Here is a 17,189-nt window from a genome sequence, read left to right as displayed (position 1 = left end):
ACATTCAACACTTAACAATAAGCTCTTAAAATGAAGGACTGTATAAGAAATGCTTTATAAAGTGTACGAAAATAGTGCAAAATGTGAAAATGTAAACAGATAAACCTGAGCAGAACTATTTTCTGGAGGTTTACTGACAGGAAGTTACGGCTGTGTAACATTATTTTGCCCTGATCATTTGCCCTGACATTCCTATTTAACAATGGAAAGGAATTAATGTTATGCAGTAATTATTTAAATATTATTAGACCAAATTACTATAATTTTAAAGTCTGTTATATTTTACAGTCCTGCACTTTAGTTCCTACATGTTGTTTTTGTGCACCCGAATACGGAACGGACGAAGGTTGAAAAGAAAACAGGTGAGCACGGCTAAGGTGGTACACATTGGTCTGACTACGGTCTCTTTGAAAAAAATGCTAAAAAAGTGCCACACTGTCGAGGTGACTTTTCCTCATTTATCCACAATTTCTTCATTTTGACTTTCTCTTCTGACGCCATGCATAGAATCAACCAAACGTGATAGTTGATACTGGTTCCTGATTGGCTGTTAGCGTGTCACTCCCACTGATCAGGGATCACTTCATGCGTTGCTCGGTTACCAGAGAGCGAGTGCCTTTGTTCATGCAACGAACCTTGCTTCACAACTTTCAGAGAAGAAAAAAAAAATATCGACTGCTTTATCGAAGGAATTTTTATTGATATCAATTTCGTGTATCACAATATATATTGATATTGTTTATCGCTTTGCCCTAGACTGGACACAAAAAAAATCTATTGTAGGGTACACGTGAATCGTGCCATTCTTGCTAACATTTGCATTGCAAATGATGGAAATCACGTTGTTAATATACACTTTTTTTTTTTTTAATATGCATTTTTTGGCCATATAAGGGGGCGGGGGGAAGTTGTGACAATTCCAATAGTCCTTCCCAAAATAGGATTGTTTGTGGTGGGTTTTTTTTAAGCGGTCCACAATTCCTAGCGAAGCCCCTTGTTAGGGCTGGGTGATAAAACAATATCAATTTTTAATCGAGATAAACAAGCAATCTATAACAATAAGAAAATAAAACTTTAAATACATATTTTTCATCTTTGTCCTAAGAAAGCGGATGTTGTGAAGTGGTCTGGAAATTATCCAAGGCAAGACCGCTAATACCACACCACCTTAGCCACATTCACCCTTTAGAGCACAGATGTAACTGCCTGGCACTAAACCTGCAGAAAATAGTTTACATTTTCACACTTTGCACAATTTTCTTACACTTTATGAAGCATTTCTTACATATTCCTTATTTTTGCACCTTCATTTTAAGAGCTTATTGTTAAGTCTTCAATGTGATTTTACTATTTTGTCTACATTGTTTGAGTGCTGGTGTCGACATTTCCTTTCCACCTTGATAGCTGAGGGATTATAATCAGAGGAAAGTTAGATTATTTTTCTCTTGGTCTTTATTTTCGATAAATCATAAAAAATACCAATAATGATCAATATTGACCGATGATACAGTTTGCAGCCATATCGCCCACCCTTAACCAAAGCACAAAAGCATTTATGCATCAATTTTCTGAGCATGTAAGCAAAAAAACATACTGTGTTTGTGTACATGTGAAGAAACAAAAACCATTATACATCCCCTGTTTATATTATTTTGTACGGAGATTTTACCAGGAGGTGCTGGCCAAGCCTCAGTGCGCACACACACACACACACACATACACACACACACACACACACACACACTCACACACACACACACACACGTGTGTGCCAGTCTGCAAAATTTCTTGGCAATTACCAAAGTGTTGGTGCGTGCATAACGCTTGGTATTGAATAAGATAACGCTGCGAATGAAGAGTAGCAAGTGAAAAGCATCAGAACAACACGTCTCCTAATGAGTGCATACAGGCCACAACAAATGCTGCTTTTCTTCAAAGAAAAAACAAAAACAAAAACAAGCTGCAACATTTGAGCAAGACGCAGTCTGGGCATTGTTTCCTGGTGTCATCCCTGCCACAGCAACCGGATTTAAAACTTCCGGTACGTGCACACGCCAATAACCCCCACTGGTATGATCTGCTGCCCAGGTGTGGGTTGATGTTGTTACCGCTTTTGGACAGAAGAGGGCGAGCTACACTTATTTTCATTTTTATTAGCAGGACTTATCAAACTTTTGTAAACAAAGGCGGCATAGTGAAAAGTCCAAGTGTGCGGAGGCCATTTTGATTGTGATTTTTTATTTTGGGAAAAATAAAAAGGCTAAAAACAGACATTATTAATATTTGAATACACATTATTTGTGTAAGCTTTGTATTATAGGTGACTAAGTATATTATTAATCATTATTAGTTAGAACATTTCAGCTTTTTCTCATTATATATTGATTTTTTTTTAACACTCTTAGCTATTTTAATAATAATAATACGATTGTGTAACTGCAAAACCTAGTGTGTCAATAATTCTGTCTTTTCCAAAATATTAATATTCAGTTACACTTTTAACAGCGTTTTTACTATTGTTAACTTTTCAAATTAATTAATTCCGAAGTTAGTATGACTTTATTTTATTTTTTGATTAACTAACTGACTAACTTTCATCCATTCATCTTTTTCCGCTTATTCGAAGTCGGGTCACGGGGGCAGCAGCCTAAGCAGGGAAGCCTAGACTTCCCTCTCCCCAGCTACTTCCTCCATCTGTATCTGACTAACTTAACTTTGTAATTTTAATTTTTTTATTTGAAATGCATCTAATATTTTGGATCAGGGGTGTCCAAACGTTTTCCACCAAAGGCCGCATACTGAAAAATCAAGTGTGTGGGGGCCATTTTGGTATTTATTTATTTTTCTAAAAATTCTAAAAACAGATATATATATATATGTAAAGACAAAATATTGTGTCATATGTGACTTTGTACATTACTATTAATTGAAAAATGTAAGCTTTTTCTAATTACAATACGATTTTTTGCACTTTTGTCTTACACTTTAATTTTCTTTTCCCGACAATATGCTGCGGGTCAACAAAACTTGTGTCTGCAAGCCGCAAATGGCCCCCAGGCCACACTTAGGACACACCTGCTCTGAATTAATGCTACATTATGCTTTTCTTTTTTTGTTTTTTACCAAATACTCATTTTGATTATTATAAAAAAATCAGCATTTAAGTTCCTTTTCAATATATACAGGTGAAATAGAAAAAACATAGAATGTGGTGCAATGTTTGTTGATTCCAACAATTAGATTTCAAAACTAATATATGACAGACATATGGCAAGATATTTCAAGCCTTCTTTAGATATCATTTGGATAATTATGGCTTACAGTTGATGAAAACCATAGCTTTTCGAAAACTGTATGCTGTTTTTTTTGTACCTTAGGTCCAAACATGCTGAAAAATTCAAGGATTTTGATATTTTACATTTAGGGGGAAAAAGAAAAGGCCAAACCCAATCTTATGTGCCAAGATATGTTCATTTAATAAAACAAATGTTTAGTTTGCCATTGTTGTTATTTTTGTTTTTGTAAATGTATTTCTAGAATCTGTCATCAAGGGCACATTGTAAAATACTTTTGGATATCTGATATATTGCTTATTTTGTTTCATATTTACATATAAAACATTTTACATGTATTTCCTCCTATTGTATTTTTATGAATTTTATATATTTTACCACTTTAAGCACTTGTGCATTAACTCATGCGGTCAAGTTAATATGTTTGTGTAACGTATTCAAAATGGTAAAATTACATTGCATGGAGTCATTTATAGCAAACAAAAATATAACAAGGAAATAACTAACTTGCCCCAGCACTGTAGGAAAGTTATTGTAGTCCCTGCCCGCTCTTGCAGTATCTAAGTGGGGGGTTGGGAGTGTCGGGGTCTGCAGAGGTTTATGTCTCCTGACAAGTGGAAAAATGGTGAAAAGCAAACGGCGGAAGGAACATTTAAAAAAAAAAAAGTTTTGTGTCAAGCCTAAAGAGAACATGTTACACCTTCCACACTAAAGCACATTTACTGCATCATTCTGTTACGTGTGCGATATTCACTTCAACTTATTCACATCATGTGACATATCTCTAAAACATACAGCCTGCCATCATGTATGCACACATTTGACACAACTCATCCAGCAATCTGGTTGTGTGATGATGCATGTCAATATTTTTCACATGTGATGACCCAGTTTTTAAGTTTTTTTATTTTGTTTAGTTGTTTAGAAACGGATTAAAGAATTCCAGTCATTAATTTATCTTATTTTTTAAATCTATGCTGTAATAAAGCTGAGTTTCCGAACTGCTATCCATGGAGCAACATTTACTATCTGAGAAGTTATTATGTAGCTTTTGTGTTATATGGTAAAAATCATATTTTAATAGTCTGTACATCTCATTGATAATAGTGAGTTGTAGCTTTATGTTTACAAAATACTTTGGACGGTGTTCACTTTTATAAATGTATGAACCCTAGTGACGTGCGGATCGATACTGAGATATCGATACCGCCGATACCAGATGTTTAGCTGTAATACTGATTCTCAAATAAAAATACGTTTGATACTTAGAGAAAACATGAACAGTGTAAAAAAAAAAAAAATAACTAAACTTGTAGATGAGGCAATGTGTCAAAGTTGCATGTTTTGTAATTGTAGTTTACTTTTTATTTTGGTAGTTCTTAGTAATTATTATTTTACTTATTTCCTTTTTATATGGTTTTAAACATAATTTTGTAGTATTTTGCTTAATCGTGTCCTCTGTTGTATTAGCACAATTTTAATGTTTTTTCCACGCCACTGCCTCAACATTAAGAGTTTGAAATAAATAACTTGTCTTGTATTGTGTATGCTATGAGATGTTACTATTTGAAATAGACAACTGATTACATTTTAGCAGACACATTGGGCCTATTTACACGTATTGGTATTGGATCGGTATCAGCGATACCAGCCCTTTTTTTTACACGGTATCGAAAGGAAAATAAAATCAGCGGTATCACATAACTTATGAACTATTTTTCATGATATCATAACTAATATTGTTGTATTTATATTTCTGCACAATTAATTCGGCTGGACAATCGTTCAAAAGAAAAAGGAGCGTGTCGTCCTACCTGCGTTGTAAGCCGCCAGCTCCGACCCGGGCCCGGGACTCTTCCGCTTCCTGGGCCGGCCTTTCTGTACCGTCCCCACGCCGTTAAAGTAGGATAGTCCGAGAGTGTTGGCCGGGCCCAAACCTTTGTGCGGGGCCTGCACGTCCGTGTGGTTAAAGTGCGCCTGGTAGTCCCCCTGGACGAGAGTCTCAAAGTGCAGCCGGCAGTACACCAGACTGTCCTTCATGCCAAAGTGGTCCCCGGTGGTCAGCATCTTGCTGCATGTGGAGCAGGTGAAGCAGTTCAGGTGGTAGACCAGGTCTCGGGCCCGCATCACCATCTCCGAGGCCGAGATGCCCAGGTGGCACCGAGCGCATCTCTGCACCGAAAATCTTCTGCGGACAACACACGACTCCATTAGCGGATGGACTCTGAACGCAGCACTCAGAAACACTAACTTTACGACAACAACGGCAGTTTCTTTTTAAATATATATATATTTAATATATATTTAATAGGCCTACATTTGAAACATCTCACTTTTTTGTGCTTAACTACTTTTGAGTAGTATTCCTTTAAAATGATCGAAACCGTGACATTTAATGAGTGTCTGAGTCGCGTTTTTTTGTTTTGTTTTTGTTATTGTGACAAAAATGTCCCCTGTGGCATCCCATACACAGCAGTTTGAACTGCTATTTTATCGCTTGTATTTTATGATTCCACCATAGAAATACTGTAAAAACGATCGAATTTCAACACGTTGCACCTTATTAAAGCACTATATTATTATTTGAAATTAGCTTTAATACCCAAAAATAACAAAAACTAGTTTCTGACAAACGAGCTAGCTTACCAAACAGGCCGAGGAAGTCATATCCGGTCACGTGACTGTCACATGATACACTCCTAAATGGTTCCTATAATACACTTGATGAGTTTAAGTTGCACAAAGGGCCCGTTTAGATCTTTTAAATGCTTTTTATGGGTTCATATAACCCATACAAACCCAACTGTGATAACAAATGTATTTGTTAATGTATTTTGTTCTAATAATAATAAACATATCTCACTTTTTGTGCTTAGTTACACAACTGTACTTGGAATAGAACATATATATATATATATATATATATATATATATATATATATATATATATATATATATATATATATATATATATATATATATATATATATATATATATGTATATGTATATATATATATATATATATATATATATATATATATATATATATATATATATATATATATATATATATATATATAAAAACTTTTTGAAAACTAGCTAGTTTACCAAACACGCTGCCAGTTTGAGGAAGTCGTATCCGGTCATGTGACTGTCACATGACACACCCCTAAATGTTTCTTATTCATCATCTAATGAGTTCAAGTTGCATAAAGGGCCCAGTTTAGGTCATTTTAAAGCAGTATGTCTCAACTTTTTTTTCACCAGGGGTCGCATTTCTGAAAAAGCAGGGCACATTTTTCGTATTGTATTTTGTAAAAAAAAAAAAAAGATAAATACAAAAATGCTAAAAACTGACATATCTTTTAAAATACATTGAAATACATAATTTGTCTGAGCTTACTGTTATAGATCAACAAGCATATTATTAGTTATAACTACAAACACTTCTGCATTTTTTCTGTCTTTATAATCTTTTTTTCGTACATTTTTTAAAAATGTTATTTCGACAAACAACCCAAGCTGCGGGCCACACTTTGGACCCCCATGTCGTAAAGGGTTCTTATGGGTTAGCAATATTAATAAAATAGTGTGCTCAATTCATTAAAATCCATTTGTACTTACAAAATAGAATTCTTTTTTTCTGTATTTTTTTATAATAATAATACACTTTTTTTGATTAGTCCCACATTTGTACTTGGAATAGAAAAATAAGCATATATTATTTGAAAATCATCAAACAAGTTTCATGTATTTGAATGTCTTTGTCACATTTTTTGCTATGGTGACAAAAAGTGTCCCTTCTGGCTAACGGCTATTTGTTAGCAACATTTTCATCTTGCTCGTATTCTAAGGAACAAATGAAGAAATACAGTAAGAATGATCTAAGTGTAGTATCCGACACCATACTAAAGCACTACGAGTGTTATGTTGTCTCAAAATGAGCTTTGATGGCGGAAAAAAACTAAGTTTTTGTGAAACTATAGAGCTAGCTTACTTGACACACTGCTAGTTTGAGGAAGTCATATCCGGTCACTTGACTGTCACATGACACACTGCTAAATGTTTTCTATGTCAATAAATGATTGTAAAAAGTGCACATTTTAATGCATTCAAAGGGTTGTATTGGTTAATAATATTTTGTCATTATATGATTTTCATTAACAGCCCAAATGAACCCTTTTAAGTTAAGAACTGTATTATAAGTAGTAAAGTCCACTGCATTATAGTTGAAATCCACTATGTAAGGTTTAAGTCCACTATATCTGTTTCTTAACTAAAGGGCCGGCAAAAAAAAATTCAGTTTATGGGTACTCAGTTATAATATGCTCTTCCACCACTTAGAGGAGGACAGACAAGGGGTTTCTCAAGCGCAAAAAATATGACCAAGTGGTGAAGCTGTATTTTTAGTTGCACTTGAATTAGACTACAGTTTAGTTTATTATTATTTATTAATAATTAGGTTTATTTATTTGATGTACATGTATTTCTCATCATGTTATTCATATCATTTCAGAAGGTCAGAAACTGTAATAAGTTAAATATAATTATTGAATACCATCAAAATTAGAGTAAGATTGTTGATTCAGTGCTAATATTGGAGTGGGCCCTAGACCACGCTGGAGTGGACAAGTAGGCCCTGAGGTCAACAAGGTTTAGAACGCCCCTGCACTATATAATAGTTTAAGTCAACCATATTAATATTTAGGATGACTATATTATGATTTAATTCAGGGCTATTCAACTACATAATAAAGAGGGCCACAGTTTCAAGAGTGCAAGAGCTCAGGGGCTGATGATATCATGACAATTTTGTTATTGTTATATTTATATTTCTGTACAAGTAATTCGGCTGGACAATCCTTCAAAAGAAAAACGAGCGTGTTGTCCTACCTGCGTTGTAAGCCATAATATAGATGACATCGAAATGTGGATGTTTCGTCAGAAAGTGCCTCCGCAGGTTTTATTCCTTCGAGACAGGGTTTACTTAATTCCAAAAGTCAACACATCGGCTTTCACACTGCACTGTCAACAAATCCATTATTCTGCCCTGGCTACTCGTTTCCAGCATGTGCAGCTAAACAGATAGTTAACAGCATGAAGAAACAGAAGCCCTAGAAGTTTTGTTGAGTTTTGATGTTCCTACTTTTGAATTATTTGCCTTCCTTAGTTTTATTTCTATACACGTCTTCCTTTGATTAGGTTTTTCAGGACTAAAAAAATGTAAACATAAAATAAACATCACACAAGTATAACCACAATTGTGTGTTTACATAAATAATGTGGTTTCATCCAACTTATTTGGTGGGCCAAATAAAGAGCTTTGCCGTGGGCTGCCAGTTGGATAGAGCGATTTAAATCCACTATAATAACGTTAAAGTCCAATGTTTTATAGTATAAATCAACCATGTTATAGATGAAATACACTAAGTTATAGTTTAAGTCTACTATGTTGAATTAAAATTTACTATATTCAAAGTTTGCTATAGTATATTATATTATAAAGACACACACACACACACACATTATTATATATATATATATATATATATATATATATATATATATATATATATATATATATATATATATATATATATATATATATATATATATATATATATATATATATATATATATATATATATATGTACAGTATATATATATATATATATATATATATATATATATATATATATATATATATATATATATATATATATATATATATATATATATATATATATATATAATGTGTGTGTGTGTGTGTGTGTGTCTTTATAATACATGTAAATATATATATATATATATATATATATATATATATATATATATATATATATATATATATATATATATATATATATATATATATATATATATATATATATAATGTGTGTGTGTGTGTGTGTGTGTCTTTATAATACATGTAAATATATATATATATATATATATATATATATATATATATATATATATATATATATATATATATATATATATATATATATATATATATATATATATATATATATATATATATATATATATATATATATATATATATATATATATATATATATATATATATATATATATACACATACATACAAACACTTGGGTGAACTTTGGGAGCCCCTGATCCTATACCTGTAGTAGTCCTCCTTGCAGTAAATACTTCCGTCCTTGCTGAAGCAGGTGAGCTCGGACTCCAGGTTGAGTTTGCACTCGCAGCACTTCAAACAGCGCATGTGCCATTGCTTGTCCACTGCCAGCAGGTAGTACCTGTCCGAGATCTTCCTGCCGCAGCCGGCGCACAGGGCCACCCGCTCCGTGGTCATGCATGGCACGGCCTGCGGGACGCACGCACACGCACACACACACACCCACACACACACATAGTTGGCAAACGTCGCCCTTTCTATAAACTTGACCACAAATGATATTAGAATTAACCTTTACTCTGATTTTTTCCCCCCAAAAACACCTACAAAAACAATGGTTAAAAAATGTAACAGAGTAACGAATAAAAACTGATAAAAACAAAACAAGCAGCTATATTAAAAAAGGTATTCGTTGTGCATTTAATTCTAGCGTTGACATTAATTTAAAGAATAGAGTTATTAAAATAAAATAGTCTTGCAATATTATTGCAACATACCAAATTTACAGGAATGTATTTTTTTTAATTTTTTTTATTTGACTCTCTTTAGCAGTACAATTGTGCTTTGAGCATTGAAGAAGTATTAAAAAAAAGAGTAATTTAACGAAACAAATATATTTTACCTAAAAAGATAAATACATATTTTCTTAGTTTCAAAAAAGCACATAAACACTATTTATTTTCTTAGATGTAATTTTTATTTTACTTATTATTTTACTGAACTCAGAATAATAAAGTCCCTGGTACATATTTTATTCGTTAAAAAAGCCCATACATTTTTTTAGATGTGATTTTTATTGTACTTAATATTTTACTAAAGTCATCATAATAAAGTCCCTGGTACATGCTATATTAATTAAAAAAAACATACATAACATTCCTTTTTCACTTTACTGGATATTTTACTGAACTCAGCATAATACATCCCCAGTCGATATGTTATTTGTTAAAAAAGCCGATACGTAATCTTCAATTTTTTTTAGATGCAATTTTTATTTTGGTTAATACTTGTTTAAACTCACCATTATAAGGTCCCCACTACACATTGTGTTCGTTGAAAAAGCACATACATACTATTCTTTTTTTTAAATGTAATGTTCATGTTAGTTAATTTTTGATTGAATGTATCATAATTAAGTCCCTAGTAAATATTGTATTAGTTAAAAAGGACATTTTGAATGTAATTTTTATTTTTATTAATGTTTGATTGAACTCAGCATAAGTCCCCTGTGCATATGTTATTAGATAAAAAGCACATAAGTACTATCTATTTTTTTAAAAATGTAATTAAAAACATAGAACAAAATACTATCAATTTAATGTAAAATAAACTAATTTTACAAATATATTTTTTTTAAGAAAACACAAAATATATTTGATCACTTTTTTGATGAATAATTGCGTGGAAACGCAACCGATCCTACGTTTGCATGAAGGCCACCGTGTCCGCGAATGTTTCCCGGTTCCTTACCGTCTCCGTGTCCCCCATGTCGATGGCGGAGCTGATGGTCACCGACTCGCTCTTCCCCCTCCGGTCCACCTCCTCCATTACGCCGTGCACGTCCCCTCCGGGCAGGCCGTGGAAGAGCATGGTTGCCGCCGATGGGAGGATATTGTAACTGTTCTCTTCCGATCTATAAGCCAAGATGTCCATCAGAGATAAAAAAAATCTTTAAAAAAATAAAAAATAATGTCCAGGCTTTTTTTCCCTTTCCCTTCCTCCTCCTTTTTATTGAAGTTAAAAATCCAAAAAAAGGTGATTTTATCCCAAATTCATTCTTCTTAATAGGAAGTAGTACTCTCAATTAACAGCATGTATTGCTATTAATTTTTTCCTCCCAATAAAAGTGTTGCTCCTGCACCTCCTCGCCAAAAAGTGATTAACAAAACAAAAACAAAAAAATGCAAAGTTATATTCTGCAGCCAAACGAGCCCAAAGTGAAGCACTTCCTTCCGGTCAACAGTCCGCGGTGTGAAGTCACCGCTTGCATGAACGTGACAGGTTATTATTATTAATATTGTTATTATTTTCACCAAAAAAAAAGGTGTAATTGGAGAGTTTCTCTCTCCTTCTTGCAGTCTCCTGCCAACGAGGCTGCACACATGTGAGTGGAACAGAAGAGGAGGAGTCACCTTTACGTCTTTTGCTTTGCAGGACGCGACGCGCCTTATCAAGCGCGGCCTGCTGCGTCACGACGCACAGGCGACGCTCATTGGCTGCGGGCCGCCGCCGCTCAAACTGCCCCCGCGGCTGCTTGGAGGAAACGCTCCGGGATTCCTGTCTTAGAACTACTACTAATACACGCACACACACAAACAGGCGCGCACTGACAAGGTTTGGGCTGACTTTATAAGACTCAGATGACGCGTATCAGCATCAGGCAGATTTCACCGAGGTACTAAAAATAAAAAGTGTTTTTATTTAACATGATAACCAAATAAATTAGTTAAAAATACCTTAATAGTAAAAACAGCTTTGTTTTTTAAATATCATATTGCTAAATGTCCAAATATACGCCAGCATACACATGTACGTATATTATAGGCAGGGCCGCCCCTAGATCAACTGCATGGGGCCCTATAGCATGCATTTTGAGCCCATATCCCCCTCACTTCTCAGTGCAAAAGTGTCTTATTCTTATTTATCCATGTTTTAATTAAACTTGAATTTGATTTGATGCATGTTACGGGAAATTAAATCGTATTTATTTAGAGCAAAATAAAACATTTAACATCAATTTGCATATTTTCCTGACACATATATGTATACCATAAGAGTGCCAACATTTTTTAAATTAAAATCCAAATCGCCATTTTCATTCATCCCAATTCTAAATTGATTCATAAACTTCAAAAAGCTATACAAAATAAAAAAATATATAACATTTTTCTAATTTTGTTTTGTACCAAAACAAATAAATGGCAAATAAAATGGCAAACACACATTTATTTAATTTATTTTTAGTCATCCCGATTGAAAAACAAAACAAAATTATAATAATTAAAAGTAATAATAATAACTATTTAATTTTTTTGTCTGATGCCAAAATAAATATGGAAAAGAGAATGGCAAAACACATATTTATTTGGCGCAAAATAACAAATACAACATCAAATCCATTCACATCCAAATCCCCCATTTTTATTTATACCGATTCATGATCTTCAAAAATCTATGTAAAAAAAATAAAAAATAAAATAAAATAAAATAAATAGAAAAATATTTTATTTTTGTATTTTTGTTTAGTACGAACACAAATATATGGGAAAGAAAACGGCAAACACACATGTATTTAGAGCAAAATAACAAAATTGACATCAATTTACAGATTTTCGTGGCACTGTATGCAATGAGGGTGCAAAAATAATCAGATTCACAGCAACATCACGGTTATTTTTTCCCCCGATTCCAAATTGATTCACAATCTTCAAAAATCTATATTGGAAAAATAAAAGAATTACGAAATATAATCAAACAACTTTTGTGATTCATACCAAAATAAATTTGGATCAAAATAACAAATATAACATAAATTTACATATTTTCTTGACACAGAAGATTGTATGCTAGGTGGTTGCAAAACAAAATCTATTTGCATCCAAATCGCAAATCTTATTCATTATGATTACTAATTTTCAAAAATCTATATTAAAAAAAAAAAAAAAAACATATATTTTTTTTATTTAAATGTTTTATTTTTTATTTAGAATAATTAATTTTTAAAAAGACGTAACATATAACCTGTTTTGAAAAAGTTTTATTCCAATCATTAAACCAAACAATATATTGCGAGAATCGGTTTGACTCGTGTTGAATCGAGAATCGACTCGGAATCGAATCGTCACCTCAGGAACCGGAATGGGATCCAGTCGCTTGCTGCCCAAAGATTCACACCTCTTGTATGCCAGCCCAGCACTAAGGCTGCATGCACGCCACAGGAGACAACAACAACTGCGTATCAGTGACGGAGCAGGAAGGTGCTGGGAATACTATTATTATTTATTTCTTTCATATGAAAACATCCTGTAATGTATTAACTGAAATGCACTTATTCATGGTTGGGCTAGACCTGATAATAGGACAAAAAGGTTAATTATAATTATAATTATATATAATTATACATCATAAATATTTGACTATTGTGAAAAAAAAGCATATCATTAATTTGTAGATATAATTTTATGACATAATGTAAATAAAAAACATCACTTCTAAGTATGTGGCTTCTCTTTATTGCAGATATATTTATTTTGGACCTAAATTAAGCATGTTAGCATTAAAATGACTGAATGAGCTAAAAAGATCAATAAACAGTAGTATTGAGACCAAACCAGTGAGAGTGCACTGTTCAGTATCGTGGCCACTGATTGGCTCAACCTCAACTAGCATTACTATATTAGATCTGACCAGTTAAATGTGTCTATATGGGTGTTATTTTCAGCTTTAAATATGGTTACAACAATATATAGAAGGTCATAAACTAAGTTTATGAAAATATTCGTTTTATAGTTAATTATTTCTATGTTTTGAAGAAAGTCACTGAGTCACAGAAATAAACAAATGGCCTACTGTACTGTATTAAAATAATCAAATATTTATTCACTTGATATACTTATATTACTGAATTATCTGCACTGCTTGTCCTCATAGAGTCACTGGTGAGGCTGGACCCTATCCCAGCTGACACCCCCTATCGCTGGTCTGGTCATCAGCCAATCACTGCAGGGGTGCACATGTAAACAAACAACCAGCCTCCTCACACATACGGACAATTTAGAGTCATTATTTTGATAATAGATCAAATATATTACAAATAGTACACACAAATATGTATCTAAATATATTTGTGGTAAGGTGTGTTGCTCTCATACATAATCATGAACACAGATAATAAATACAATTTAAATAAATAATAATAATAAATAATTCAAAAAAATCTAAATAAAAAATAATACATATAAGTAAAAAAAATAATAAAATAATAATAATAAAAAATAATGATAGTGATTTAATGAATCCACTAGAATTGTCCACACTATTTGGCATGAGGCAGGGTGATGTTATGATACTCCTATTTCCCTTATAATAACATGTCATTTAAAGATTGTGTCTCAATGTTCGGACTGTTTTTCCCCCTCCCACGAAAGAAAAATAATAACAGTACTTGATTTAATTGTCAGTTTGTTGGTGCAGCAACAGGACCTGAACGATCCTCTCCTTCTAATTAGCGCTCTGCTCTTTAATTGGGCGGGGACAAGCGGACCAGTGGTGCGTGCGTGCACGCGCGCACGAGCGGCAGCTTGACCGCGCGCAACACGAGTTCCGCAGGCTCTTGCAAAAACCTCAATTATGGCGTTAAATGCATTGAAACAATAATAATTTATACTTGTGCGTAAAAGCTCACGGTTATGGTTTTAAACGCGCCGACCCTCATTTCGCATGCATATTAACGACGGGAGGAATATCATGACCATATTTGCGTTCTACTGTACTATCTTACTTATAGCACAAATGGATGTCACGTGTTCATTTTAAAACCGAAGTGATATTAACATGAATATGCAAAAGTTCATAGTGCGCTCGTTATGGAATACCATTATCACATAGAATGAGAATTATAAAGATATAAGTACAGTTGTACACAGTAAGGACCTTTACATACAATTATGTAAATGTGAATATATATACATTTAAAAAAATAAAAATTACAATTTAATATGTCCCATGTAAAATGTTGCATGATATTTTCAAAAGTATATTGTATATTTTATTGACGTTTTATTAACTTATAAAACATTGAATATTACTTTTTTTTTTAATAAAATAAATATATAAATAAATACATACATTAATCCGGATCATTCACTATGTTTCTGAATCGATTTAAAATGTAAAAAAATAAAAAATAAAAAGATAAAATAAAATGAATACAATAACATGTGTTTTTTTAGCCATCTCCGCACTTAAAATAACAAACAGGCAATATCCATCCATCCATTTTCTACCGCTTATTCCCTTTGGGGTCGCGGGGGGCGCTGGAGCCTATCTCAGCTACAATCGGGCGGAAGGCGGTGTAAACCTTGGACAAGCAATATGATTAAACATATATTTTTGATGTGTTTGCTTACACTTTATTTTAAATAATAATACACAAATAATTCTAATAAATTCCTGAAAAATGTTATCCATTACAATTCTGAAGTGTTTTTAGGCCACACTGCAGCCAAAAGAGGAGCATGTGTAACCTGTTTAAGATGGTTTTATCATAACTTAGAAACAAGTAATTTAAAGTGTTCTTTTGCCACCAAATACAGATTTCAAAGTACCACTGAGTACTAATTTAGTATACACTGACGTTTTCATGTGTTTGAGTGTATACAGTGTTTTAAGAGCACAGGAAGTGTTTATACGTGTGTGTGCAGCATCCATATCAAGATTTTAAATGCCTATAATGTTCATATAAAGTAAAACATAACGTGCTTACCACCATGGGGAAAGAGATCTGCAACGTAACTCCCCGCAATAACCGAGTCAACACTGTAATGTAGGGGTCTCAAACTCGCGCCCCATAGGACTACATTTTGTAGCCCTTTATGCCCTTTACTGACTGTAATAGTTAATAGTCAAATATGTATTGAATCTCATTGGCTAGAGACTAACTACAAAAACTGTGCAAACACAAAAACGACAGCATGACAATCACACATTAAGCAACACAAAGAGCAACTTCCTGTCTTTTCTGATAATTTCCTGGGGAAATTTAAAACTACTAAAAAATAAAAAAATAGAAAAATACAATTACAAGTACGGCCTTTTTGATGCTGCTATTATGTTGCCATTTAGTGGACAAGATGTTATGGTTGACTAGGGGAGATGACGGCAACAGAAACCCGGGGGGGTGGGGGGGGGGGTGGAGCTCTAAGATTTATTATATATATACATGTATATATAATAATCAAACAATACTAAATATCCTAACTGAGGAAATAGAGTGTGACAAAATCCAAGAGTGTGTATGGTGTAAGACTATGTGTAGTATTTAACTGGAGGGTTTTACCGTAAGTGTTGGAGGTGCGTGTTGAGAGGAGCGGTGCTGTCGGACAAGGGCAAGGCAGGCAGGGTTGTCCAGGGGCGGAAGCGGGGTCGAGAGCAGGAGCGAGTCGTCGTAGTCCGGGGGAAGCAAGGAATCGAGAACCAGGAAGCGCGAGGGAGGCAGGGAAGATCCGGGAGCACAAGACGCACAGCTTGACTCGGGGATGCACACAGGGAACTGCGGGGTGAGGGAGGACACGACAATCAACGCAGGGAAAGCACAGAGATCAGGACAGAGAGAGAGAGCATAAAGCGAGAGTTGCATCAAGCATCAGATGATCGCTTACTGAACACCAACAAAAGATTATATTTCGGCCCGAGATGGCAGGTTGAGCAGGCTTAAGAAGGCAGCTCGATCATCACAGGCACGTGCGCTGATTGCCGGTGAATGATTGCAGCTGGCGGCTGCTGCAGGGCGGAGACGCACCTGGCGCGTCCCTGGATGTGCGCGGCCGTGGGCGTGTCCCGAGGTGCGAGAAGCAGAGCGCAAGGATGAGGGTGCATTGGAATGCGCCCTGGCCGTGACAGTACCCCCCTCCTTACGGACAGACCCCAGATGTCCTAGAAGTCGAACCACAAAAAACACAGGAACAAAAGTCATGGAGAGGGCACATTCCAATGCGCCCTGGCCGTGACACA

The 17,189-nt window shown here is 34.1% G+C and overlaps 1 protein-coding gene across 2 annotated transcripts in view; it reads right to left on the bottom strand.

The window, feature by feature from the left end:
• The window catches only part of lhx2b (LIM homeobox 2b), a 45,031-nt gene extending 33,445 nt beyond the window's left edge, over positions 1 to 11,586 (bottom strand). The window contains exons 1-3 of one of the 2 annotated variants that reach the window (XM_062025694.1): positions 10,929 to 11,586; positions 9,445 to 9,647; positions 5,108 to 5,481 (exon numbers count right to left, since the gene is read on the bottom strand). In XM_062025694.1, the coding sequence (XP_061881678.1) occupies positions 5,108 to 5,481; positions 9,445 to 9,647; positions 10,929 to 11,111 (760 nt within the window). In that variant the 5' untranslated portion in view covers positions 11,112 to 11,586. The remainder of the gene's footprint in view (positions 1 to 5,107; positions 5,482 to 9,444; positions 9,648 to 10,928) is intronic. The other variant, XM_062025695.1, reaches the window with a different exon arrangement.
• Between the last annotated feature and the right edge of the window lie 5,603 nt (positions 11,587 to 17,189).

This window comes from Entelurus aequoreus, linkage group LG17, assembly GCF_033978785.1.
Source record: "Entelurus aequoreus isolate RoL-2023_Sb linkage group LG17, RoL_Eaeq_v1.1, whole genome shotgun sequence".
NCBI classification, from domain to species: domain Eukaryota; kingdom Metazoa; phylum Chordata; class Actinopteri; order Syngnathiformes; family Syngnathidae; genus Entelurus; species Entelurus aequoreus.
The sequence above is the reverse complement of the archived record's forward strand: the minus strand, read 5'-3'. Positions and strand labels throughout refer to the sequence as shown.